This window comes from Epinephelus lanceolatus, chromosome 1 (assembly GCF_041903045.1).
Source record: "Epinephelus lanceolatus isolate andai-2023 chromosome 1, ASM4190304v1, whole genome shotgun sequence".
Taxonomy (NCBI): Eukaryota; Metazoa; Chordata; class Actinopteri; order Perciformes; family Serranidae; genus Epinephelus; species Epinephelus lanceolatus.
The window spans coordinates 14663444-14680833 of NC_135734.1; the positions used below are offsets into that span (position 1 = coordinate 14663444).

General features: G+C 41.4%; 1 protein-coding gene across 2 annotated transcripts in view; it reads left to right on the top strand.

Moving 5' to 3' along the window:
* Window positions 1–17390, top strand: part of LOC117257006 (retinoic acid receptor gamma-A-like) — a 42153-nt gene that overhangs the window by 21562 nt on the left and 3201 nt on the right. Inside the window, exons 1-5 of one of the 2 annotated variants that reach the window (XM_033626799.2) lie at window positions 3025–3559; window positions 13757–13905; window positions 16553–16694; window positions 16806–16969; window positions 17118–17294. In XM_033626799.2, the coding sequence (XP_033482690.1) occupies window positions 3415–3559; window positions 13757–13905; window positions 16553–16694; window positions 16806–16969; window positions 17118–17294 (777 nt within the window). In that variant the 5' untranslated portion in view covers window positions 3025–3414. Of the gene's footprint in view, window positions 1–3024; window positions 3560–13756; window positions 13906–16552; window positions 16695–16805; window positions 16970–17117; window positions 17295–17390 lie in introns of those variants that run through there. The other variant, XM_033626797.2, reaches the window with a different exon arrangement.

Sequence of the window (17390 nt, forward strand, 5' to 3'; positions counted from 1 at the left end):
ATCCCTCTTGAACGAGGGAAGGAAAGGGAGGAGGGTGAGGCTGTCTCGTATACAAACTATCCAGACTCCGGGCCAGTGTGGTTCGCCTGCAGCGGAGTCCCTCGTCAGTGTGACTGAACTATCCAATAAGCTCCAGGAGGGAAGATAACTGAATCCATTTTCAGCTGAATTGAAGGAATTGAATTAGATATCTGCGCACGCCAGGACCAAATGGAAAGAGAGAGGAGCTTTAAGAGATAAATAAAACTGCAATAGAGAGGCATGGAGATGGATGACTATTGAGAAAGAAAAAGAAGGAATGGTGTGTGGACTGAAACAGATCAGACTTTCAGCTTCAGTTCAAGTCGAATATGTCGAAAGTTTTATTCCAAATTGCAAATATAAAATAATGTTAATGGGGTCAGATAGGGGGGTTGTTAGGAGACCAACTTACTGCAGACTCTTCTAAAATGTTTTGAATAAAGTCCTTGTCTTGTAATTTATTATGGGCATCCTTTCTTTCTCTCTTCCATAACAGTTCATTTTATATGTCTGCAAATTCACTTTGAATTCCTATTGATTTCTGAGGACATTTCCTGGAAAGGACTATGCCATTTGGCACTAATGTACAGACAGTGTTCAAATAGTACACTTTACACAATTAATTAAAGGTCCAGTGTGTAGGATTTAGTGGCATCTAGTGGTGAGGTTGCAACAATCTGAAATTTCTTTTCTTTGCCAAGTGAATAGAGCCCCATTTCCACCAAGCAGTGCGGTGCAGTTCAGTTCAGTTCGGTATGCTTTTATTCCGGTTCCACTGTGAAAAATGACGAATGTACCAATAGAACGTTCCGTACCATCCCCATTTTTGGTCACCCTTTCTGCTGAGGTACCTAGCACACAGATCTGGTGCTTAAAAGTGGAGCTGTGAACACTGCAGTCCATTAATCAGTCAATGGCTGGAGGGCACTCTGCTCAGGGCTGAGTTGTGGCTGGTTTTGAGGCTTTTGTAACCACTGTTCATATTGTGGTAAGTCTTACATATACTAGTAAATTATAACTTTAAATATAAAGGATGTTTTGCTGCATGTTGCAGCAGCTGTAGACTGAGGAATAAATAACTTAATTCACGGGGCTGACTGCCGGCGACTTTTAAGGTGGAACGTTTTTTTGTAATGTTACACAGTGCATGAGGTGATAGCATGAATCCATCAGCACACATTAAATTTAAATATGACAACTTTGACCATGGCTTTAATTTTTATTGTTTCTCTTTGATGACATACACTTTTAGTAATGAATAGATTTTAAAGCATTTAAAAATATATATAACTTTCAACTGAATCATGTGAACTGCATATATTCTAATCCTCACGTGGAGGAGTGTCGTTCTTGTGGGCTCCGGCAACCCTTGCGCTTGCCTGAGAAGGACTACATGCACGAACATCCCATGGAGAGAGACTCTCACTCTTGCCTGTTCAATTTAATCTGAAAATATCGGCATGCAGCCTCGTTCTGCAGCGAGTGCTGGACGGAGCAGTGAGTGACAACAACCCAGTGAAGCTAGAATCCAGATACCATGTCTGAGGGTTTACCTTTGTTTCCAGATGTGCTATACCAAAAGTGTTTGGTGGAAATGGGGCTTAGGAGAACTACAGTGATTTGTCTGTTCTGGGCTACTGTAGACATAAAATAGCCTGGGAGGAGACTCGCTCCATGTGTAGATATAAACGGCTCATTCTAAGCTAACAAAAACAAAATGATTCTTAGTTTCAGGTGATTACACAGTAATAGAAAAATACTTATTAAGGCTGTCAAATGCATTTTTTAATTGCGATTAGTCGCTGAATTTCATGTTTAAAATTGCATTATTTTGCATTTCAGTTCAGTCCATATTAAAAAGGTCAAGCAATTCTTACCAGAGTGTCTTGATTGAGAATCAAATTAATGCAAAGAAATTATCTTTATGATCTTTACTTTTAGATTCATTTCTTTTAAAATCAGTGCTCCACTGCCAGTACAGTGTGGTGCGTCCAATGATCCCTGGTTAATGCAACAACATTTGCACTATTGTTTCCCATGACAGTAAGGCATACAACTGATCACAACATGCCAACCTGAAAACATCCCTCAGACCAGAGTCCTCCATGTTGTTGACTGGTCTGCAGCCAGTTGCCATCAATTAAGCAAGTGCTGTAGTTAACTTCTTCCATTAAGTTTCATCCACAGGTCTGTGGTGATTTGCACACTCTGAAATAGTTTGATAGTTTGACACAAGATGCCTGATATTTTTCACTTGCCAACTGAACCATGTGGGGATTTTTTAAGGTGAAATAAGCCATTCAAAGGCACAGTGGTGTCTTAACTTTCAGTCACAGTGGCTGCAGGAAACCGCTGGAGTAGTTTGACTATAGGTGCCTTGAGGGGACAAAATAGCAGCATGCAATTAACACAATAAAAAACAGCGTTATTGTGGGACCTTAATCCCATCACGATTAACACTTCAACACAGACAGCCCTAATAGCTGTGAATATTATATTAGATTTCTGCTGATATATCCACCTAAATGCTACGTACTGGACCTTTAATTTCAAATAGGTGTCAGAAATTGCCAGAAATTTGTCCACATACAAGCATGCAATTCAACATATACAACATGAAGTGTCTCTCTTTCAGTAACTGCTCCAATCAGACTTTGTGAGGTGGGAGTTTTTTGCTAAAGGTGGCAGAGCTGTACTGTTTGTAAGCGAGGCAATGTTCCCTGCTGTGGTGAAACGAAAAGGGAATTAATGCAGAAAAAGACAGAAAGAAGAAAGAGTCGAGGGGGGAGGGAAGGAGGGGAGATGAGGAGTGTTTGTTTTCATTTGCAGAATATGAAATATGAAGAAGGGAGTTGGAAAACTTGAAGGAGAAAAGGGGGAAGGAGAGAAACTTTGATGCGTGGCCAATCAGAAAGTACATACACACCCCCTTGGGCACTCCGTCACTCCCTCCCCTTCTTCCCCGACCCCACCTCCTTTTTGTGTGTTGAGAGAGCATGCAGATAGTTGGCTGAGTCTGTGGTGGAGTGTGAGAGGCCCAGAGAGCCGGCGAGAGGGGAACTGAGATCAGTTACAGCAGTCAAGGCAAAGCAGGCAGGCAAACAAGTGATCTGGGAACAGAGAGGGTCAGAGAAGTCTGGGCTGTAGAGCAGAAACAAGGTGAGAAGGAAGAGCTTTTGTCCAGTCAGAGGACGTAGTTTGGAAGAGACAGGACAGGCAGTTGGGGAGCAACAAGAGACAGACACACAGAGAGACAGGGAACACCTGGACCAAGCAGGGCATTGAGTTACTCTCAGTCACAGGAAGCTTTTTCTCAGGTTTTACAGCCACTTTCTCTCAGCTTGGCTGCAGAACAAAAGGCTGTAGTTGTGTTTGCTGTGATTTGAGAGGAGCATGTTTGACTGCATGGAGGCTCTGGGGCTGGCCCCGCGGCCCCTCTTTGATGTGTCCGGACAGGGCTCCTGCATGCTCGGCAAGGCTACCCCTTACTTCTCCGGCCTGGACCCCTTCGCCTGGGCCGGGACCGGCAGCATTCAGTGTGAGTACTCCATCCTGTCCATCAGACTGGAACAGAGCAGCTGTGTGTGTGTGTGTGTGTGTGTGTGTGTGTGTGTGTTCTTATCAGAGTCCTGGTTTTGTTATCATAGAGCTCTCTCCACAGGAAGAGTCAGATTCCTTTCGATTCTATGTACCCATTCTCACCCTGCTTTTTGTTTGTTTATGTGCTTAGTGTGCTTTGTGGGAGTGAGTGAGTGAGCTGGGGAGTGCATATTTATACATCATCGTATTTGTTTTCTTTATGAATGACTTCACATGATTGACAGCTCTTTTAAACAATTCGGGACCTGACCCAGCGACGTGTCCAGAAAACAACAACTTCCAAACAGAAACAGCTCTGACAGATTCAAGGCAAATGGGCCTTGAAATCACGTGGTTGTGATTTGGCCAGTCAATCCAGAACCACAGTCAGTGAGATTCAGATTGCGAAAGACAAATGAAAATGGACTGTTTAATTTCATCTCATATCAGCAAAATTTCATTTTACTCTTGATTTGTGTTGCCGTTTATGCAAGTGGAAGAAGTTACTCAAAGCTAGAATTAATCCTAGCAGCATTCCTCAGAGGAAAAGACATTCAGAATGAGTCGTTCGAAGATAAAGTATGAATCACTTGACGTATAAGCTATTTCCCAACATGAGGCTAGACAACTCCGCTAAAGACCTGAGCAGACAAGGCATAGATTGCATCACGTAGGATTAAGATACATTGTTCAAAACCCCCACACAGGAGCAGTCATACTGACAAACTCTGCAAAGATAATTGAGAAAAATACACTCGACCTGACAAAATAATAAGCAGACCTTTTGTTGCTGTCATGGAGTCCACTTTCAGACTCTTTGATTTCACTTGGCTTTGTGGTTTTGGAAAGCCAAACACTGACTCTATTTATCTACAGAAACTGACTCGCTGAAGTCTATTCACTTGTGTCACCCAGCTCAGCCAAACAATTATTTTGTTGGAAATATCCTCTCCACTGTGGGATGTCCCCATTGAGCACCTTGAGTCTATTTATCTTCTGTAATTATTTAGATACCAGTGCATCAAGCACTGTCAGGTCCTCAGTGCTGCTAATGATGATGGATGAGCAGTCAGGATGACAAACACCACAGCAGGGCCTGTTTCAACTCGCTAAGGAGCTTTGCCAGATGCCAGCCTGACAGACAAATGTCCACAAATCTTCATACATCATTTTTTCCTTTATATAAAAATCAGTACAGTTTCTTTTCCTTTTTTTGTTTTCTTTTTAGCTGAAGGTTGGAGGTCCAGGTTAGAAACTAAAAAGATGTTCCCTGACTGAACACAAGGGTTTGTGGGGGATTCAGCCCCATTTTATGTCTTAGTTACATTGAGGGATAATAACATGCAAAGTGAAGTTACTCACTTCGACAACTATACCTTTATTTCTTTATCAAACAAGTCAGCATAGAGTAAAATCAACCAGTCTTTCTCAAACATGAAGCTGGGCTGGTGGACAGGACATCCCAATTAATCAACTCATTGATTAGTCAGTCAACAGAAAAAATAAATGGCAACTATTTTTGAGAATTCATTTATATTACTTTTCAAACAAAAACTCAATTATATTGCTGCAGCCTCTCCAAAGTGAAGAGTTGTTGCTCTTCTCTTTTACATCATTGATAATGAATCATAAAAAATTAACTTTTTTTGGGCTGTTGGTCAAACAAGATGTTTGAAGACATCACAGAAAATCTGCAACAGGCATTTTTCTAGATATATTTTTTATTTTACAGACAAACAATCAATTAATTAATTAATCAAATAATTGTCAGTCAGCAGTTTAATCAATCTGCCCAATTTTTTACACTGAGTGTGTAATTTTTGTAATCTGATTGTGCCTTATCAAACAGTAGGCATAGCTGCACACTGTGTTCTACAATTGCAGGTAGTCTATATTTTAATGGAGATCGTATTTATTCTAAAATGTCACACTGTAAATAATTTCAGTCAGACAAAGATCCTGTAAAAATAGGCAATATTATAGTCAACTTCTTGAGCAAATTAAACCTTCTTAACCGCCACTCTTGAATTCTCATTGACTCTTTAAGATTTGGTAAATGTCAATATTAAAACTTTTTGTCATGATTAAAGGTCTACGTTCTACGATTGAAAAGTTTGTTCTCTGAGAGCATGGCCTCTGGAGCGTTCTCTTCTGTGTGTGTGTGTGTGTGTGTGTGTGTGTGTGTGTGTGTGTGCGTGCGTGCGTGTGTGTGTGTTTGGGGGGGGTCATCTTTTCCTGTCTTTTTATTTTTTTATGTGAGGCAGTTCAGCACCTCTCTGCCTTCCTTTGTTTCAACGTCAGGAGGCATTAAAGGGAGCAGGGATATGCCAAAGTCTGTCACTGCCTCTTGTGCAGTGTGTGTGTGTGTGTGTGTGTGGGGGGGGGGGGTTCTCCTCTGTGTGACATTTGTTTTTCTCCTCTTTTGAAGATCTCACCCCTTTCTACACTTGATCTTCCTCTTCCAATAGTGTGTATCAGTGTGTGTTCCTCCCAGCAATAATGTGTGTGTGTTCTTTGCTCAAATTTACTCAGCTTACACGCCTTGTGTTGTGAAACCAAGAGCTTTTTAATGATTCAATTACAATTACAATAGGGTCAAGTAAGAGATTAGATGGTGTGTGGTGGCATGGGCAGCTAAAAGAGATGAGGGCTGAATGAAGAGTGGAGGGATGAAGTTGGATTTGGGATTAAACTACCCCCCCATAACTCTTTGTGTCTTGGTGTTTCAGGCCTTGAGGGGAAACGCTCTCCTCTTCATTCAGTGATAATCTCCCTCTTCTCTTTAAATGAGTGCTTCAAAGCTAGTTATACAATGCTCCTCGACCATCACATCATCACACAGGAGGAGAACTGCAAACTGTGATGTGGACACTGCTTGGAGCTGATAAAAAACAAAGATCTGTACCTGAGTTATGAGATCAAACACAGTAGCAGTTTTAGGGGGTGTCTGCATGTTGTATTTCTTGGACTGGAAGGGTCTCAGATGATTATCTTGGCTGTACCTGCACACCACTAGTCTTTAGTAAAATGAGGTAATCTTTGTCACTGGGTCATGAAATTCTGGCCTATACTCTCGATGCCTGTGGGCTGTTTTTCCCAAACACTGTCACTTTCACAACACTGGTGAGAAAGAAACTACACAGTGAAGCCCAAGCAACCAGTGTGAACCTAGAAAGTCAAGTTCAGTCAGTGTGTGTGATATGTTGGAGAGAAAGAAGAGATTCTTGTAGCTGTAAGACAAAATAGTAACAATGGATCTTAAACCTGTGACTTTAATTTTTCACAGTAAATGTAAATGTGTCTGAAAATGTATTTTGCTTTTACACAGATTTTAAATCAATACTGGTAAATTTTGAGAAACAGAAAAGTGTGCCGCTGTAGCGACACTGATTGGAGCCCTGTCCAGGTTCTTTCACTCGAGATAACTACATTTAGAGCAACATATTTAGATCAGTTTGAAATTAGATTTGAAATTACAGCATGCGGAACCACAAATGTGTGTTTACACATGAGTGTGATTTAATTTGGTGTTTTTGACACTGAGAGTGTGCCAGAGAAGTCTCAGAGCGAAGGCCAAAGCAAAAGAGATTTTCAGTACACTAAGAGTGGAGTGGCGAGGTGGTCAGGAGAAAAAGACGGTTTCAGGTTACAACCAACCCTGCAAGTTAGAGAATTTGAAGAAGTGCTTTGTGAATTCATCAACACAGAACAAACACAAACACAATCTATTTTTCTTTCTTTCTTAGTGGCATCAATTGTTTCCTGTCAGCATCTACACATCCCTCTTTCTGGTAAAAAGAAACAAGATTATTAAACAAATCATGTCAGATTATTTAGTTACTTTGAATTCTGCAAACACTGTAATCTAATTATCACTCTGATCTGGTTATTTACAGTTGCATGTTTCAACATATGACATTTACCTTTGAGCCTGAACTCCAACAGACTCATCTGTTGGGAGTGTATACATGACAAATACCAAGGGCTATGAGTAAACCCATGCCTAATTAAAGCAATGTTCAGATGAGCATATTTTTGCAGTTACAGTACTTTTATAAAAGCTACAGGAGTAGAGACAATCTCAGGCTGCTGATCGCTGGAACTGCCTGAAACCGACATCTCGGGAGGTTCACTGAGTTGAGCTCCAACTCGTCTCTGATTGTGGTGTCGCAGCTCCCTGCCATGTCTACACCACAGTACATTAATTTTGGCCTGTGATGACTCTGAATTATTAGTCCATCTTATAAGTCTGCAAAACTATTTCTCAGATATCCTACAGTGTGCTAAATGCCTACACAAGCTGCAAAAATGTGGTTTAGCTGACACTTTCAGCATTGAATCCAGGTAACTGCACTGATAGGCTAAATATTAAGATACAAGTTTAAACATTTTTTCAGAGGAAAACTCAGAGTAAGGGGAGAGAAAGATGGGTATAACCTGTCAAAAGGCGTTTTGTAGCAGAAGATGTGTTTAAGAAGCCATGTTGGTTTCCAGTGTTGCATTCAGGGTGCCCAGTACTGAGTTGGGAGACTCTGCAATATGAAAAAAAGGCAAAAATAGAGAGCTGGGTTTATTGGGTGTTGTAAAAAGAAAGGGTGTATTGTATGTATGATGATGAATGGGAGGGACAAACCCAGATTTAACAACCTGTCCCGTAAATGCAACCCCCCCATCCCACACACTGCAGACAAAGCGTAACTCTGTGACCATGAAAAAACAACAACAACAAAAAATTACATGAATGTTGTTTTCCAGGGTTTTTTTCCCCAAACTTGCTTTGAACTACACATTGTCAAGCTCAAGTGAGTGACAACTGTGACTTCCTGAGGATTTGTTTTATACTCTTTTGGCATAAATTTCTACATTACATCTGAAACAGTTTAAGGTTTGAGGGTATGTCCAGAATTTCTGTTTTTGTTAGTGCGCTTGTGCAAATGTGTGTGTGTGTGTGCCTCTTTGCAAGTGTTGTTTGTGTGCCTCTCTTTTTTATGTGGTTGTTGCTGCTGTTTTTATGGAGCCATCTCCTGGACAGTAGCCTGGTTTTCACAGCCTTTTCTTTAACAGGCGCTGCCAATGACAGGAAGGACTCCTCCTCCTGCCAGGGCAGGAAGGCAGGAGAGGACAGAGGGGGGAAGAGGGTTATTAGTGAGGGTTGAGCTGAGCGGGGGGAGGGCAGGGGAGGGGAGGGGATGCTGGTATTGAACTTAGAACAGCTGATGAAAGGGATTGTCACTCAGATCTCCCCCATCTCCTCCCTGCTGTCGTGGTAATTACTCGCTCAGCATATTTGAGGTCTAGGCTCTCCCCCACTGTTTATCTGCTCATGCATTACAACAGAGTACAGTCATTCTAAGCATGACACATGCATTTTATCGTGAGAAGTATAGGGCATGTCATGTAATCAAAATTAGATTTATAAGTTGCATTAACTTTGCCCTTTAAAACTGACTCAACAAAGGCTTCTTATTTGTTAGTGCTATGTAATAATGAATGATGTTTAGTCGAATGTTTTCCTCCTCCTCTCTCCTCACACTGTTTCTGTGAGTGTTGTCGCACTCAAAGTCACACTGAAAACCCCTCACACAGTCCAACTGACCTGTGGCCTTGTGCAGCAGCCCACACACATACATACACGCAAATTCACATGTGCACGCACATTCCACAGTATGCTGCTGAACATTTTGTGAGGCGAGAGGTTATGTAAAAACTGAATTTGCCATCCAAATTAATCTTCTGAGGAGTAAGGGAGAAAGAAATAAGAGTCACAATCGCTATTTTGCTGAATTTTGAACTGTGTTTTTGCAGTTATCTGAGTCAAGAAAGTATTTCTCGGATTTCTGGTTTGGCTCAAAAATAAAACAAGTAAAAAAAATAGTATAGCTTTGTAATAATGCCACAGTCCTTATAGCATTATCCACCACTTCTCTTTGGAGCCCCCAGGCCAAAGTCTAGTTCAATGAGATGTACGATGTTGACAGGCTGAGCCAGGCTGCAGGCCCTACAGGCCATATGTCACACCGTGTCGACCACACAGCCACTCCATGAGGGAAGAACAAAAACACCTTCAATATCAGTGTAAAACAAACCACCAGCTCACTCTGTTCATGTGTTTGTGTACTGCTGAATTTGAACAACTGCAAGCTTGATGACACGAGGTGTCAATCACGGCGTTTTCCTTCTCACGCACCTGTTAATACAGAATGACAGAATAGTTCTGTCTGATGGCACATGTATTATATCATTTCCTGTTAGTATAAAATGGTTAACTATGGGTATTTTTTGTACACTAACTACAGTTTACAAGTTTCTGTGGTAGAAACAACACATACGGTATAAAATAAGTATGTTGCATGGATTTGGGACACAGCATGTGTTTAGAGCTGCAGCTGTTCTTGAGTCCTTGTTGCCTAATTTCAGATTGATTCCTGTATTTTCTTGATGCAGGTTCAGTAAACTCCTCAGGACTGAAATTTTCATTCCTGTGCTTCAAGACTCTCAGGCATCTGAGCTGATAAGGAAGGTGTCTGCTTTCAGAGGGGCTTCTGTTGTCTAAACAGGGATGTGTTGATCTGACAACAAACACTGAGTAAATGGGAGAGGAGGAAGGTGGGAAAGGCCCAGAAACACGAGTAGATCAAGTGAATTAATGTTGAGAAATACTTTAATAGGGTGAAAACCACTCTGTTTTTTTGCTATCCTCGTCCAGTGACCGGTTTTATTTATAGTTTGAGTTGCATGTAAAGCTTTGCTGTGGGGATTCATCCAGCTAGCTGATGAGGCTGATTCACACGAGTCACCTTGTCTGTTCTGCGTCCAATAGCCCTGTGCTGATTGATGTTGTGACACGCTAAGGGGTGAGTTGTAGGTTAAGAAGAGAGAGGTATTTTTTTCCAGCCAAGTCTCTGAGGCTGAGCTCAGTTCAGGGTGATGACAGCTGCTTGACAGTTTTTGGCTCCTCTCCTTCTTTCTCCACGCCAGGTAGAGTCCCCCCCCCTCCTCCCCCTCTCTCTCTCTCTCGCCGCCTTCAGCCCAGCGTCTCTCACCCTGTCTCCCTCCGTCATGTTCCTGGGATTCACGTCCCTCCTCACCCACTCTCACCACCCTCAGACGGTGTCAGTCACTACCTCTCTCCTGGCGCCAGATGCAGCTTCTCCGTTTCAATGGGAGCTATTTTTCCACTTGTTCTCTCAGGGCCACTTTTACATTGTCAGTGTTACTATATAAACAGAAAACAGTGATCAAGTTACAGTGCCACTCATTCAGCTCCACCTCCCACACCTGGGCTCTAATGCCCCTCAAACTGAATACATAATAGTATTTACCTCCTGCTTAACAAGCAGCTCTTTGTTTACTCATAAACTTGTGCGAAACATGATACGCTCTCCTGCATACTCTGAATAATTCTGGCCTGCTCATTGTTGGAGAACACCACTTGTTATTTACAACATTTTCTGGAAAGAAATGACAATCTGATAATTTGGCTCTCTGATAAGATAAATCATCATTTCCACCATCAGGGCTGCAACTTAAGTTATTTTCTATATAGATAAAGCTGCCAGTTACTTTCTAAGTTAATCAAAAAATCATTTGGTCTGTAAAATGTCAAAATATAGTAATACATGCCTTATCTATAAGCCAAGGTGCTGTCTTTAAATTGTTTATGTAATTTGACTTAATGTTCAAAACTCAAATATATTTGATTATCTATCACAGTAAAGAAAAGCAGCAAATGATCACAAGTGAGAAACTGTAAGTGAGGGGCAGTCTTGGATCACATATCAGCTCAGATCATTGTTAGAGTGGTCTTTTTATCACAATACATCACTACTGATTGTATGTGCTGTTGTTATTGCTTATTTTAGGGTGTTTTTTTCCTTGGAAAATAATTCTCTGTTTGTTCATGATCTTTTGCTATATATGTCCTGAAAATGTGATAAATAATTGGTCACAAAAAGCTGGAACTAAGTGACTTTTGACACATTTGCTAGAAAAAAATGACTAAAAAAACATTATTTTTTTTTATATCTGATTGCCATGATATTTCAAACCCCATTCATCTCATAATTCAAGTATTAAACTTTTCAGTCATGCATTGCACACATCTGATTGTTAAATAACAATATTGTGAAATGCACCAACTGAGAAAAACATATGTATTATAAAGCAAAAATAAAGACCAAGGCATCACAGAGAGGTTCAGTTTTAGCACCATCACAGCCAGCTGAACACAGGCTGCACACCAGACTGCCAGTTGTTTGCTTTCATTTGAATGTGGGAAATAAAAGGAACTATTTAGTGTCATGTTGCTGCAACATGTCAGTGTGTTTTTACTACAGTGAATATTTTAGTTAAGTTAAATAATGTTAATGTTGTTAAGGCCCACTTCAAGACTTAAAAACAGCAGCATGTATGCACGTGTCATCAGGAGTTAATGGTGTTAATGGTGAAAACATTTCAGATTTTTCTCACTGAGAGAAACAACATCCTCAGTGATAAATATACATACTTCTATTAAAGATTTGCAAACTTACCACTATGTCAAAACCAGTTGAGAGTGATGTAAAATATACATATTTTTTCATTAAAAAATAAGGTTTTATTTCTCACTTTCTTAAAATGTGTTAATATTGGGTAATAGTAATTCAGTGTTTGATGAATAGCTGCAGATAACAGCTGTAAGTGCTGTTCAGAAACACATTAGGATGAAGTCAGTCATGATTTGTTGAATGCTGGATTTGAAAACAGTTTTGAACTTTAAAGCAAGCTGCTGGTCATGTATTTAGCAATGGCCTTCTTCAGTCAAGGTCAAAGTTAAATGGTCAGGATTTTATTTAACCTCTCGGCCACGGGAAGTTTCTGTCCTTGGACTCACCTCCTCTTTTGCCTTTCTTTCTCATTTCATTTTCCCCTCTCTGTTTTTATTAGATTATTCCTTTGTGCCTTTGCCTCTCTGTTTTTTGAAACCTTACCACTCTTGTTAATGACAGGCTGTGGGTTCAGGTTGGGGTTTCTGCGGTGGGGTGGGGGCCACATTTGGTTCAGTCCTGTGCTATCCATTGAAGGTGACAGGAGGGGCTGTGACTTTGGGGTTTTTGACCCCAGATTCTTTATTTTTACTAGGAAGGGATCCAAGGATGGAGCTGTTGATGTGAATAGCTGCCCAAGGTGACTGGATCCCAATAAAGAGGCCGTCAGCCTGGCCGGGGGCCTCCTTCCCATCCCAGACACAACCTTTATAGGGCCGCTTATGAGCCTGGGCAACTATTAAACCCTGTCCAGCCTGCACTGAGGAATTTAGGGCCAGGAAACAAGGGAGTGGGGGTGGGAATGGGCAGAGGGAGGTGAAGTTGGGGTGACTGAAGGTGAAAGTTGAAAGGCATGTTCGAAGGAATCTGGTTGTTCTTTAGTCATCATCTTCAAATGTGTACCAGGCGTGTTTCACTCTTTTTATGCTTCAGATGTAAGGAACCAGAGTTTTAATCAGCTGGACGTTCTTGTCTCTGCGTCTGCTTTACATTGTTTGTTTTGAAGGTTTTCATTAGCAGCAGTTGAATGACTTGTGCCTGTGGCCAGCAAATGGTGTTATACAGTGTGCCATTTTCTTTAGCGAGACAGCGAGAAGAAACAGAGGGGAGACAGCCGAGTCTCATAAACATACCACCTCTGTTTGTTCACATGGGGCTGGAGGTATAAAGGCAGGTCTGGTTGGACAGCCTTTCAAATAAAAATGTGAGCTTCCGCATGTGCGTGCGTGCACACAAACACACACACAGATGCAAAAACTCAGATGTCAGTCAAAAAGTCAACAGAGGTATGCTGCTCCCCCACTCACCAGTAAATGGAGAAGCCAATCAAATCTCAGCTGCCAATCAGCATTTTATCAGCAGGGCCATCTGGCCATCAGCTAATTGTGTCTCTTTTAAGTCCCTGTCAATCAGCAATGCCCCCCACCCTCCTCCCTTTTCTCTTAAAAATGTCTGCCTTTGAGCTTGCCTTCTGGCTCCAAGGGGTGGCCTGCATGGGGTTGGGGGTTGTTTGTTGACCACTCTCTCCTAATCAGTTGTATTAGCTTTCATCATAGTTTCAAAGACTTTAAGAACTTATGTAAACAAGATGTTCTGATATAATAAGAGGGTTTTTTTTTCTCTTTCTGCAGCGGTGGAGACCCAGAGCACCAGCTCAGAGGAGATGGTGCCCAGCTCTCCTTCTCCACCTCCTCCTCCTCGTGTCTACAAGCCGTGCTTTGTGTGCCAGGACAAGTCATCTGGTTATCACTATGGAGTGAGCTCCTGTGAGGGCTGCAAGGTAAATGAAGCCAGAGACACATGAAAAGTTTACAGGACATGTATGAAGTGGACTTCACTGGAAAGAAGGCCAGAGAGTGAAAACCTGATGTTCAGCTGGAGCCTGACAGATGTCAACACTGCATAGCTGTGGTGTTTGCTTTTCTTTAGCTGCCCTCTAGTGTATTCTTACTAATACTGCACATGAACAATGCTACAGACACTGAGCTGGGCCTGCAAGTAGTTACTGCATCTAAATTAAATAAAGCTGTTGTTATTGTGGAGATTTAGAGCTTAAAATGAAATGAACAAACATCACGTGGAGGACTTTGAATAGAGGTTTTGTGCACTTGTAGTGTATAGACGGAGCCCATTGGTAGATATGCACAGTTATGAAAGAAGCAGTGAAACAAGACTCAGTTCTATGTGGGGCAGCAACTAGCCAACTAGCCTGTTGTTGTCAGGAGGCCACTATTAATGCAATACATCACCCGTGAGCATATTTTGCTTTATTTTATAAGCATTATGAAATTTCAAAATAATCATAACTAAAAGTCTGTAACCATGCCAGTGTTTTTTAGGCTGTAGTATAGCACAGCAGTGCTTTGAGCTACATGCTACCAGCATACTAATATGTAACAACCAAGTTTGCAATCTTAATTAACATATTAGCATGCTGATATTTGGTAAATAGCTCAAAACACATAATATATATGAGGATGATGATAATATTATTAGTTTTTGACATTCTGACCTGATGATGGCACAAGATGAAAGGTCAGAGGATCACCAAGGATTAGGATATGCTGTCTGGGAACCACAAATATGTGTTTATAAAAAAAAAACTCATTGCAATCCAGCAAATATTTAATGAGATATTTCAGTCTTGAGTGGACCAGCTGACTGACAGACTGACATTGGGATCCTTCAAGCCAGCATAGTTTAAGAACGACTTTCTGAGATTGTGTTGATATTGATATACAGTGCCCTCCAAAAGTATTGGAACAGTGAGGGCAATTCATTTATTGTTGTTGTAGACTGAAAATATTTGGGTTTGACATCAAAAGATGAATATGGGACAAGAGATCAACATTTCAGCTTTCATTTCCAGGTATTTACATCTGGATCTGATACACAACTTAGAAGATAGCACCTTTTGTTTGAACCCACCCATTTTTCATGAGAGCAAAAGTATTGGAACATGTGACTGACAGGTGTGTTTTGTTGCCCAGGTGTCTCCCAATTACATTGATTATTCAAACAATAAATAGCACTGGATGTCTGAACTCAGTTTCAGATTGGGTACGATAGGTTTTGCCTGTGCAGACTGCATTTAGAGGTGGAACCAACATGAAAACCAGAGAGCTGTCTATGGGTGAAAAAGAAGCAATTGTGAATCTGAGAGAAGATGGACAATCAATCAGAGCCATTGCACAAACATTGGCCATAGCCAGTACAACCATTTGGAATGTCCTGAAGAAGAAAGAAACCACTGGTGTACTAAGCAACAGACGTCGAACAGGTAGACCAAGGAAGACATCAGCAGTTGATGACAGAAACATTGTGAGAGCTGTAAAGAAAGACCCTAAAACAACTGTTAGTGACATCAGTAACAACCTCCAGAGGGCAGGAGTGAAGGTATCACAATCTACTGTTCGCAGAAGACTTCATGAACAAAAGTACAGAGGCTACACCAGAAGATGCAAACCACTCATTAGCAAGAAGAATAGGAAGGCCAGGCTGGAATTTGCCAAAAGGTACAGAGATGAGCCTCAAAAATTCTGGGAAAAAGTTTTATGGACTGATGAGACAAAGATTAACTTTTTCCAAAGTGATGGAAAGGCGAAAGTTTGGAGAAAGAAAGGATCTGCTCATGATCCCAAACATACAAGCTCATCTGTGAAACACGGTGGAGGTAATGTCATGGCTTGGGCTTGCATGGCTTCTTCTGGGACGGGCTCTTTCATCTTCATCAGTAGTCTACAGAAACATTTTGTCTGCTAATTTAAAGAAAGATGCAACCAAACTGATTGGGAGATCCTTCATCATGCAGCAAGATAACGACCCAAAACACACTGCCAAAACAACAAAGGAGTTCATCAGGGGCAAGAAGTGGAAGGTTTTAGACTGGCCAAGTCAGTCTCCAGACTTAAACCCAATAGAGCATGCATTTTACCTGCTGAAGAGGAGACTGAAGGGAGTAACCCCCCAAAACAAACAACAACTGAAAGAGGCTGCGGTGAAAGCCTGGAAAAGCATCACAAAAGAAGAATGCAAAGGTTTGGTGATGTCAATGGGTCACAGGCTTGATGCAGTTATTGAAAGCAAAGGATTTGCAACTAAATATTAAGTCTCATTCACTTTAATCTGTTTTAAGTTTATATGTTCCAATACTTTTGCTCACCTAAAAATTTTGTGTTCCATTACAAATAATGCTATCTTCTAAGTTGTGTATCAGATCCAGATGTAAATACCTGGAAATAAAAGCTGAAATGTTGATCTCTTGTCTCATATTCATCTTTTGATGTCAAACCCAAATGTTTTCAGTCTACAACAAAAGTAAACGAATTGGACTCACTGTTCCAATACTTTTGGAGGGCACTGTATATTGAGAGCAATTTTCCCTGTCATAAAGTAGTAGACATTACATTTTCTTTTATCGGTTTCAGGGTTTCTTTCGGCGCAGTATCCAAAAGAACATGGTGTACACCTGCCACCGAGACAAGAACTGTCAGATCAACAAAGTGACCCGCAATCGCTGCCAGTACTGTCGGCTGCAGAAGTGCTTTGAGGTTGGCATGTCCAAAGAAGGTGAGAAGAAAACACTGGCCTTAATCATTTTGTTATAAAAGATTTGTAACTATTAATATCAAGACAACAGGCTCTTTAAGTGTGCCATCTTGTGCCTGTGTTTTGCTGTAGCGGTGCGTAACGACAGAAACAAAAAGAAGAAGGATGTAAAGGAGGAGGTGGTGCTGCCAGAGAACTATGAGCTGAGTGGAGAACTGGAGGAGCTGGTTAACAAAGTCAGCAAAGCTCACCAAGAGACCTTTCCATCTCTGTGCCAACTAGGAAAATACACCACAGTGAGTTTTTAAAAAATGCATAATTACATCCACCCCTAAACACTCACACCTCACCCAAGCATTGGCTCACTGCTTTGCCAGAAGGATAAACACTGTATGGACTCTGCACAGCCGCACAGACAAAAGTGTCCCTCTTTCTCTCTCCCAGAATTCAAGTGCTGACCACAGAGTACAGCTGGACTTGGGCCTGTGGGATAAGTTCAGTGAGCTGTCCACTAAGTGCATTATAAAGATTGTGGAGTTTGCCAAGCGGCTACCAGGCTTCACTACGCTCACCATCGCTGACCAGATCACCCTCCTCAAATCTGCATGTCTGGACATCCTGGTACCAACCACATGCTCCTATTTCTCCTCCTTTTTAACCAACTCTCCCTCCACCTTTTCCACCTCTCTAACGCTTTCTCATTTGTCACGCTGCTTA